Raw genomic sequence first — 11,435 nt, forward strand, 5'->3', positions numbered from 1 at the left:
AATTTTTTTTTTGAAACGTACGATCTAACAAATCTATATTTTTGCTATGAGTTTATTTAACACATATTTACAATTTAAAAAATAAGATATTTGACATAAAAATAGTATTATTTTAATGAATCAAGTCGAATGAAGACTGGTCTCACACAAGTTTATGCTTGTGTATATGTGTATATATATATACACACTAATAGATCATGATAAAAACGATGCGTATGCTATGCATAAAAATAAGAGAATGATTTTTGTTTTAGTTTAAAATAAAAGTTATTGGTTTTTGAAATTGAAATGATAGATGAGAAAATTAAACGTAAAAAAATGTGGTATATATGATTGAAGGGTTAGAAGGTGTTTTGGAAATTAAAGAAAACTCCACCTCAAATTTGTTATTAAAGAGTGTTAGGATATTAAATATCTGAGTTTTAGTGTTTAACAAAAAGTATTTCAGACATCAACTTGATATGTGAACAATTGGAAGCTGATTCAGAAGAGCAGAAGCAGAAGCAAAAAGAGCACATCAACAGATGCTCTCCATGAACCAGTTAATGTTATTATAAACTAAAGTTCTCTAGTACACTGAGTAGACTCATATTTGCGCAGCCACAGTTTATCTTTTTACAGTGAACTAAAAGAAAAAAAAGCTGCTAATTACAAACGGATTATCTTGCATTTATAAATAGAGACCACAACCAACAGAGGACCATCCGGCTCCCAAGAACTCAAAATCACTTACAACTTATCAATGAACAACTGAACACTTTCAGTTGTTCATATCCACACAAGAATAGTTCAAACGCTTACATGGAAGATCATAAAGAAGCCGAAGAATACCAGCACACGCATCAAGTATATCAGATCTCTTAGGATCATTTTGTGTCTAGTGTTTAGCAACAAATGTTGTATTTGTAACAGTTGAGGTACTGCAAACCTCTGTAACCTGATTTCAGTTAAGGGCTGAAACCAGTATAATAACTAGGAGTCTCAATAGTAGGCAATTAAGTCATATTGGCTGAGGTGGGCCGTTGTGTCAAAGTTTTCTAGTAGTACCTTCTGAAAATAGAATAATGGGTAACGTAGGAGCAGTTGAGTCTCCGAACATCCAAAAACAAATTGTTGTGTTGATTACTTTCTACTGAACACACACACACAACCAGTAAAGCCAACTGATGCAAGTTCAATCTCCTAGTTGACCTGTTTTCGCACAACCATATATTTGTTGGTTGACTCTCGGAGATCCAAGAGAAAGAAGAGTTTAGTGGTTAACACTGTAGACAATTAAATTTGTCTAGCTTAAATTTATGGAAAATGCCAAAAGAAGTATATATATTAAATATCAATAAAAAAAATAATTGACTATTTATTTATAGAAAATTAAATTCCTACAAAAAAAAATAAATAGTTAATTAAATTGATATTTTAATATATTTTGTGATCAAATCAAGATTGCATCTTACAAAAATGGAATGAAATACTAATATTTTTAGTATTTCAAATCAAATCTTGAATCAAATGAAAGAAAATACTAATATTTTTAGTATTTAAAATCAAATATTGTGATTAATAGAAAATAATCACCAAATGAATCATGAGGAGCCAATCAAATTGCGACACCTCACCAAATGGAAATGGAAACATTCTGCATCCTTCACCTATAAATAGAAGGCAGATGACCAAGAAGAAAAACACACAACACAGAAGACTGAAAAAAAGGAGTAGAATAATTCAATATTTTTCTCTCAAGTCATCTTCAAGAAGTTCAAGGAAATCAACGAAGATCAAGGCGAAATTCAAGGCGTTCTTCATCAAATTCATTAAATTCAAGAAGATCAAGGCGTGATTCAAAGAATTAATTGCGTTATTCTTCAAACACATTTAAATTCATTCAAATCCAAGAATATTTCGTTCTTCATCAAATTCAAGATCAACAAAATTCAAGGCGTGATTCAAGGCATTCATCGCGTTCTTCCCAAATTTTGAAGGTTAATTCGATAACAAGGTGTGAACCCATCGAATTAACGTTATCAAGATATCAAATCATCTTCCAAGAAGATCAAACACTCAAGAAATTCACATTTCACAAGAAATTGTCATTGAAGAGAAAAATCAAGGGATTATCTAGAGATTGTATTCACTAATCTTTATTTAAATCACTTTGTATCAATTTTCTATTTCTTAATTTTAAGAAATAAAAAAATTTGCGCTACAAATTTTGGAACGCCCAGTGGGACCATCTCTACCCTTCATCTTTTCTCTTCGCCAAAAGTTCTAAGTAATCATGTCCACCAATAACAAGATCTCAACTGAAAGTCTTGGAGTCGTCACAAGAAGTATGTCGAAGAAATCTTCTGAGCAAGCTCGTTTCTTAGAAACCCATCAAAACTCGCACATAGCACCAGTAATGGTGACAAATGCCTCAACTTTAGAAGATCAAATAGCAAATCTGACGAAGGCAATTGAGGGACTCTCGAGACATGTTCAAGATCAAAACTCCCAAATCATGAAGTTGATGGAAAAGATAGACCATACTGATGCAAGTCACATGGACAAACAAGGTGAAACTAACGATGAAACTGAATCATCGTTGAAGAAAAAAGGAAAGGAACATACTAAAGATTTAAATTTTTCACCTGATGGGTCAGTTCCTGTAGACCAATTAAAAGACTTCATCATGGGTACTATCAAAGAAAAACTTGACGGAAGCTCCAAGTCATCTCTCACATATGCCAAGCCTTACTCGCAAAAGATCGATGACTTGAGGATGCCCCCTGGTTACCAGCCTCCAAAGTTTCAACAGTTCGATGGCAAGGGAAATCCAAAACAACACGTGGCTCATTTCATCGAGACATGTAACAATGCTGGAACATACGGAGATTATCTGGTCAAACAATTTGTTCTCTCACTAAAAGGAAATGCGTTTGACTGGTATACTGATCTGGAGCCATGCTCGATTAATAGTTGGAATCAGGTAGAACAAGAATTTCTCAATCGCTTCTATAGTACTCGACGAATAGTTAGCATGATCGAGCTGACAAACTCACGACAGTGGAAAGAAGAGCCTGTCATTGACTATATCAATCGTTGGAGAAATTTGAGTCTTAACTGCAAAGATCGATTGTCGGAATCTTCTGCCATTGAGATGTGCATCCAAGGTATGCATTGGGGGCTTCGATACATCCTTCAAGGAATTCAGCCAAAGACATTCGAGGATCTAGCTACTCGAGCTCATGACATGGAATTAAGTATGGCTGCAAGTGGAGCAGAGGGACATCCAGCTCATGAATCTCATAAAGCAAAAGAAAAGGAAGGCTTCAAGAAAGGAGGCAAGCCTTTCACAAAGACCCCGACCAAAGAATCGATGACAGTTAATGCCACACTTGTCAAAGTCAAGGGAAATATAAATGATAAAAGCAATGGAAAGAAAGAGATATATCAGGAAAGAGGGCAAAAAAAGTTGAGTTTAAAGGAAATGCAATCAAAACAGTACCCTTTTCTCGACTCTGATGTATCGGGGATATTTGATGATTTGGTCAAAGCAAATTTGATTGAATTACCAGAACTGAAGCGACCTGAAGAAGCTACACGAGTGGATGACCCAAAATATTGCAAATATCACCGGTTGATCGGGCATCCTATTCATGATTGCTTCATATTCAAGGATAAAATCATGCAGTTGGCTCGCCAAGGAAAAATATCACTTGAAGAGGATAATGTGAATGTCAATCAAATCGAAATACATAACAATGATGGTGCATCATGCTACGTAACAGGTTTACAAGGAAGTCTCTTCAACCAGATCGATCAGTCCGAAAATAAGAAAGATTGTGTAGCGACCTTAGCATTCACTGACGAAGATCTACCATTTGGTTCTGACTTTCACAATCGGCCTTTATTTGTCACGGGATATAGTCGCGAGCGAAAGGTGAATAGGATATTAATTGATGGAGGCTCTGCAGTTAATATTATGCCTTTGCGCACGATGAAGGAGTTGAATATTGCCACAGAAGAACTCGCAAATAGTCGCTTGATGATCCAATGATTCAATCAAGGAGGACAAAGGGCTCTCGGGGCCATAAGATTAGAACTAATAATGGATGACATGACCTCAAGTGCATTCTTCCATGTCATAGACTCCAGGACATCATACAACATGTTGCTTGGTCGACCATGGCTTCACGAAAATGGGGTAGTTCCTTCTACATGGCATCAATGTTTTAAATACTGTCAAGATGGGGTGGTAAGAAAAGTACTTGGAGATGATAAACCATTTACCGAGGTCGAATCACACTTTGCCGATGCCAAGTACTATTTTGAGAATGAGAAGACATCAAGAATCGAAGAATGTTCACCTCATCGGGAACCCGAAGGATAGGATGATGAAAAAAGTAAGATTAAAGAAGCCTTGAAAGTTCATAAAGACCAATCAAAAGGTAAATTGCCTGTCCAAGAAGAAAATCCTTTGAAAAAGATGGTACTTCCTTTAACAAAACTTGATGAAAAACGACCATCTATCGTCGGATTTGTCCGTAGGGGCCGAGGTAGAACATGGGGAGTACTCAGAACTACAGAATGCGAAGGGCTTTGATCCAAAGCTTATAAACTACTCGTTAAAGCCGGATACAACCCAAGTGAAAACCTTACCTTGAGTAAACTCCCCTCAGGAGTTTCTAACAAACAAGCGGCTCTTGAAGAAAATGCGCGTACTGTTCAAAAAACTCGACCAGGCCTTGGGTTCATTCCAAAAAGTCCCATCCGCATTGCCATCAAAAGAGTCAGCCTCAACTATATTGCTGAAGATGAGTACTCGTCAAACACCGTTGTTGACAAACAAAATAAAAAGGATCAACGAGTGTCTGTCTTTGATAGGCTGGGCCAACGTAAAAGGCAAAGGAATCAACAAAAATTGAACTTTTCCAAGCATTTGCGTGAGGCTCATAATCAGCAAACCCCAAAAATATTGCGAAGTTTGATTCCATCCCGCATGAAGCGATGCACCACATTGATTATATCATGCGATAAGATCCTGAAGGCTAAGATGCAAACAGTGATTTACACTCAAACTCAAAAGGATGAGGATGATACAGAAAGTGTTGCTTCTTGTCACATCACTTCAAATGAAGAAGAAAATTCATTAGAGGAAGATGCTGAAATTGCTCCCCTTGAACTTGAAGAAGGGGTAAAAGCCACTGTTGATGAACTAAAAGAGATTAATCTAGGCGACGATGATAAACCGAGACCAATCTACCTCAGCGCCCTATTGTCCATCAATGAAGAGGAAGCATATATCGAGCTACTGCATAAGTTTAGAGATATATTTGCATGGTCCTACAAAGAAATTTCTGGGCTGGATCCGAAAGTGGTTGTTCATCACTTAGCTGTTAAAAAGGGATCTCGACCTATCAAGCAAGCTCAACGAAGGTTCCGCCCTGAGTTAATCCCTCCAATCGAAACTGAGATTAACAAACTCATTGAGGTTGGAATCATCCGTGAAGTCAAGTATCCTACATGGATATCCAGCATAGTTCCTGTAAAGAAAAAGAATGGACAAATTTGGGTTTGTGTTGACTTTCGAGATCTGAATAATGCATGCCCAAAAGATGACTTTCCGTTACCTATCACTGAACTCATGATTGATGCAACTATGGGTCACGAAGCATTGTCTTTCATGGATGGATCTTCTGGATATAATCAAATTCGCATTTCACACTCCAAAGGGTATATATTGCTACAAAGTAATGCCATTTGGATTAAAGAATGCTGGTGCCACTTATCAAAGGGCAATGCAGAACATTTTTGACGACATGTTACACAAAAATGTCGAATGCTATGTTGATGATGTGGTTGTTAAATCCAAACAGAGAAATAACCACTTGGAAGATTTAAGAAGAATTTTTGAGCGCGTAAGAAAGTACCAACTCAAGATGAATCCTTTGAAATGCGCATTCGGTGTCACATCAGGAAAATTCCTTGGATTTATTTTCCGGCATCGAGGGATTGAAATTGAGCAAGCCAAAATTGATGCAATCTTAAAAATGCCCGGACCTCGAAATATCCATGAGCTGAAAAGTTTGCAAGGAAAATTGGCATATATCAGGAGGTTCATCTCAAATTTGGTTGGGCGTTGTCAACCATTTAGCCGCCTCATAAAAAAAGAAGTTCCATTTAAGTGGGACGAATCTTGCGAGAATGCTTTCAAGAGCATTAAGGATTATTTGATGAAGCCTCCCGTGTTGGCAGCCCCGGTGCCTGAACGCCCATGAACCCTCTATATCACTGCTCAAGAGCGTTCCGTCGGAGCTTTATTAGCTCAAGATAATGATGATGGGAAGGAAACTGCACTATACTATTTGAGTAGAATGATGACGCCAAATGAATTGAACTACTCACCAATAGAGAAGTTATGCCTAGCCCTCATATTTGTCATTCAAAAGCTAAAGCACTACTTTCAAGCCCACACTGTCCGGCTTGTCTCAAAAGCAAACCCGCTAAAATATGTGATGTCAAGACCGGTTCTTTCTGATAGACTTGCAAGATGGTATCTCCAATTGCAGCAATTTGAAATTATATATGTTCCTCAGAAGGCTGTCAAAGGGCAAGCATTAGCTGACTTTTTAGCTGACCACCCAATCCCTGCCGATTGGGAGCTATCTAATGAATTTTCGGATGAAGATGTTCTTGTAATTGAAGTTAAACCCCCATGGAAAATGTATTTCGATGGAGCTTCGAATAAGGAAGGAGCCGGTGCTGGAGTTATATTTGTGACATCTGACGGGGAAGTGTTGCCATACTCATTCACATTGACTCAAAATTGCTCCAATAATGTTGCTGAATATCAAGCTCTAATCCTTGGACTAAAAATGGCGGTCGATATAAAGCAATTGCATCTTCAAGTATATGGGGATTCGGCTCTGGTGATTAATCAGTTACTCGGATCATATGAAGTCAGAAAGCCTGAATTACTCCCATATCATAATTATGCTAGGAAGCTTATGGGGTGGCTCGGTGATGTGGAGATTGAGCATGTGCCGAGAAAAGACAATAAACAAGCTGATGCACTGGCCAAGCTTGCTTCTACAATTTCCATGCCAAACAATGAAGCTCGTGTGCCAATATATAAAAATTGGGTAGTACCGCCACTTTTTGAGGATGAGAGTGATGAAGAAAAAGAAGATGATAACTACACTGTCGAAGTATTCGAAATTGAGAAAGAAGATTGGCGTCAAGCATTTGTCGATTACTTGAAGTATGAAAAATTGCCAAATGATCCGCGTCAAAGGGTAGACATTAGAAGACGCGCAGCGCGCTTCATCTACTACAAGGATACCTTATATAGGCGCTCATTTGATGGAGTCTTTTACGGTGTTTAGGAGATGAAGAAACCAGCCGAGCAATGGAAGAAGCTCATTCTGAAATTTGCGGAGCCCATCAATCAGGTCCAAAGCTACATTTTTGAATAAAAAGAATGGGTTATTACTGGCCAACAATGGTGAAAGATTGCATGGATTATGCACAAAGGTGTCAAGCTTGCCAGTACCATTCAAATTTCATTCACCAACCGCCTGAAGTGTTGCACCCTACAGTAGCCTCTTGGCCATTGGACGCATGGGGTTTAGACGTAGTTGGACCGCTGACTAAATCTTAAAGTGGGCATTTGTATATCTTGGCTGCAACAAACTATTTTTCTAAATGGGCTGAAGCAGTACCTCTCAAAGAAGTGAAGAAGGAAAATGTTGCTGATTTTATTAGCACCCACATTATATACCGATATGGAATTCCTCGGTACATGATCACAGATAATGGGAAACCTTTTTGCAACACTTTTATTGATAAGCTCTGCGAAAAAGTTCGGTTTCAAGCAAAGGAAGTCTTCTATGTACTATGCTGCTGCTAATGGTTTGGCCGAAGCTTTCAACAAAATCTTGTGTAATCTCTTGAAAAAAATAATTGCAAAATCAAAGAAAGACTGGCATGAAAGGATTGGAGAGGCTCTATGGGCATATGGAACAACTTACAGAACGCCTACTCAAGCAACTCCTTATGCATTGGTGTATGGTGTGGAAGCCGTCGTGCCACTCGAGCAACAAATTCCATCACTAAGGATAGCCATACAAGAAGGCTTGACAGAAGAAGAAAATGCACATTTGCGCCTCGAGGAGTTAGAAGCTCTCGATGAGAAAAGACTGGAAGCGCAACAAAGACTTGAGTGTTACCAAGCTCGTCTCTCTAGAGCTTTCAACAAAAAAGTGCGGTCACGCTCATTTGAAGTCGGTGATTTAGTACTCGCAGTGAGAAGGCCCATCATCACAACTCATCGAACTGAAAACAAGTTCACATCAAAATGGGATGGCCCATATGTTGTCAAAGAGGTTTATACTAATGGCGCATACAAACTGGTGGCCGAAGATGGCTTAAGGATTGGTCCCATAAACGGGAAATTCTTGAAGCGTTACTATGCATAAAATAAATAAAAAAAAAAAAAGAACTCCTAACCCACACGAGTATAAACTGTGAACGCCCACCAAAGGTATTATATGTGGTTAAACTGTTATGTCCCCACCAATAGTGAATTCATGTGGTTAAACTGTATTTCTCCCACTTATGATATTTTATGTGGTTAAAATATTAAATCCCCACCTAGTCTAGGGTGGTTAAGAAATAGATACTCCTGGCCCACATGAGTATAAACTGTGCACGGTACCCCCCAAACAATCAAATTTTGAACTACGTTATGACTTGATCCCTATATTGGGTACATAGAAAACTTAGATATTTTCTAAGTGCAGTCATGAACTTGCTGTTTTCGTTTCCCATGAAATTATAATTCATTTATATTTCAAGTGGAGTGTAAATATATATATATATATATATATATATATATATATATGAATCAAAGAAGCACATCTATAAACCTCTCAAAGTGATGTTCATTACAAAATATAAAAGGAAATGAAAGTCATAAACAAATTCTAAACAAAGGGACTAAATTTCTTCAAGTCTTCTTTGGCAACTTCAAGATGGATCGTCGACATCTTCAAATTCTCGACGGCCCCATCAACAAAAGGGGAAACATCTCCGATGGCAGTGACTTTTTCCTCAATCTTATGAACCTCCTCTTGAGCACTGGATAACAATCGTTGTTGTCTCTTTAAGGAAGCAGATAAAATCTTCTTTCTCTTCTTCAAATCATCAAGTTCCTTAGTAAGGCGCTCCAACTCCTCATGAGTAGATTGAACTTGACTTGTCTCTTTGCTCTCCCTAGTCTTAGCAGCATCAAGACGATCTTTGGATTCACTCAGTTGTTGTGCAAGAATCTCCTGGGCAGCCTGTTCGGAAGATTTTGACCGGGATTCATCAAATGCAGCAGCTTTGTCAAACAATGATCCCAATAACTTTTCCAAACCAGAGAAATCAAAATCATGGAAAGTATTCATGGTATCAAGCACCAAGAACACGTCGCCTTTGAGAGAAGAGATACAATCAATTGAAATATTCATTATCTTTTCACGAAGGTCGACCCACAGTCTTTGAAGAAATTCTTTCTGGTGATCAAATAAAAATTTCCCTCCATCAAATGCAAGAAGGGCAGCAGGCTTGGGAGTTGCATTAGGAATCGCCAGAATAGAACCTTCTTTTGGTATAGGTTCACCGGCTGAAAGAATTTCAAGTGATGTGTTCGGTCCCATGATCGATTTTTGGCTGCCTTGTGAACCATGAGTATCATCAACATTCAATAACTCTTTCTCCACCTAAAAAAAAAAGTAATGACAAAAGGGTTTGATGGAAAATACAAAAAATAAAAAAAATAAGAGAAAGGAAGTTTCTTAAAAAAAAAATAAAAAAAATTACCTCTCCCACAAAGCTTCCCACAAGTCTCGGGTCTCTGATTACACTATCAATGTCAATAACTCTTGGCTCGGAAGGATTAGAGGTCTTTTTGGCCCTTTTCCAATGATGGTCTGCAGTACTACTCTCACCATCTTGAAAGTCTTTTCTCTTGTTTATCTCTAAAAGTTCGATTGCACGAGCACTATGATCTTTGGGACGAGAGTCTTCACCGAGAAACCCATTTTCATCCTCACAAACTTTACCTTCTCGCAAATTTTCACAAGGCTTCGAGATAGTTAAAATGGTAAAGTTTTCTTCCAAATAATTTCCATGAACTATTGTCCACCACTTCTTATACTCATCGGAGCAGAATCTCTTCGCATTTGGGGGCATGGATGGAAATTGCACTCTAGACATTGAGTTGGAAAGAGTAATCAACCGCCAAAAAAGAAGCCCTTCATCCAAAGAAGCTTTGCGGACGTCTCGAACAAGAACCCCTGGTGGTATTTGATAAAATCCAAACTGACGACTGAAGCGGTGAGGACTATAAGGTTCAACCAAGAAGCGACTTCCTTGGCGCAAAGATAGATAGCAGGAACGGATGGCAATAAAATAATTCTGCTCAAGTTCCTCCGTGTTTCCATTATCAAGATATAAAAATTCTTTACTCCTTGTGATCATGGTGCAAGTCCAAGAAGCAAAATCTCCTTTGTGAATTCTTTTGCGAGCTTCAATTGAATCATAATGTTTTGCGCTCCCTTCGCCGGAAAAAGTCGCCATTTTTGGACCACATGCTCCTTGCCAAACTTGGGTGTGAGTCTTAAAGTAATGCGCGAGCCAACCATAGATGAAGTGTGTAGGAAAAGTCGCACATGCACGAGATGGATTTGAAGAAGCAGCAGTTTTGTTGAGGCCTCGATAAATGCTCGTCAATGTTGGAATAGCAAGACCCACCTTCCGCCCACTAGCTATGATGCTTGCCATCTTGAAAGTACTTGGACGAATAATTTTGGCACCACTTTGAGGAAGGACAAATACACATAACCAACAAGATACATATGTCGCCAAGTATGTCTCATTTTTTGAGTTGTCTCTGATTCCAAGCTTCGAAAATATAGCCTTCTCTGCAAGGGACCATTCTTCGTGTGTCTTGATATCGCCAAGTGGATTATATGTGGATTCAGGAGGCGCTGCCTTTTTATCTCTACGAGGGGGAGGTGAATGATACCGAAAATCCTTCTTGAACCAAAATCTAACCCACTGATCAATAGTCACTTGAGAGCATGGATCATCTTTTGAATTTCCTCGAAGAATGTGAAAAGCATGAAGTAAGTGATTGCATGATCGAGGAAAAAATCTACTACCCGCTTCATTAATGCCGGTGAGCTCCTTGGCACTAGGGACGACTTCATCATATAAATTTTCGGTGATAGACAGGCCCGATAAAGAGTGCAAATCCCACAAAAAAATAGATAATTCGCCATGTGAAGTCAATAATGTATTGTTGAGTGGACACCACGCCTCGCAAAATGCCTTCATAATGTTGGAATCTCGATCATATGTGAATAATGAAGCATAAACTGGGTCATATATTTGTGCCGCTCGAAGCCTAT

The 11,435-nt window shown here is 38.4% G+C and overlaps 1 protein-coding gene across 1 annotated transcript; it reads left to right on the plus strand.

The window, feature by feature from the left end:
• The first annotated feature begins 6,356 nt into the window (after positions 1-6,356).
• LOC140860484 (uncharacterized) lies at positions 6,357-8,456 on the plus strand. The gene is made up of 3 exons (XM_073263495.1): positions 6,357-7,274; positions 7,365-7,430; positions 7,791-8,456. The coding sequence occupies exons 1-3, from the start codon at positions 6,357-6,359 to the stop codon at positions 8,454-8,456; spliced, it is 1,650 nt and encodes a 549-aa protein (XP_073119596.1).
• The last annotated feature ends 2,979 nt before the right edge of the window (positions 8,457-11,435 follow it).

This window comes from Henckelia pumila, chromosome 4, assembly GCF_033568475.1.
Source record: "Henckelia pumila isolate YLH828 chromosome 4, ASM3356847v2, whole genome shotgun sequence".
NCBI classification, from domain to species: Eukaryota; Viridiplantae; Streptophyta; class Magnoliopsida; order Lamiales; family Gesneriaceae; genus Henckelia; species Henckelia pumila.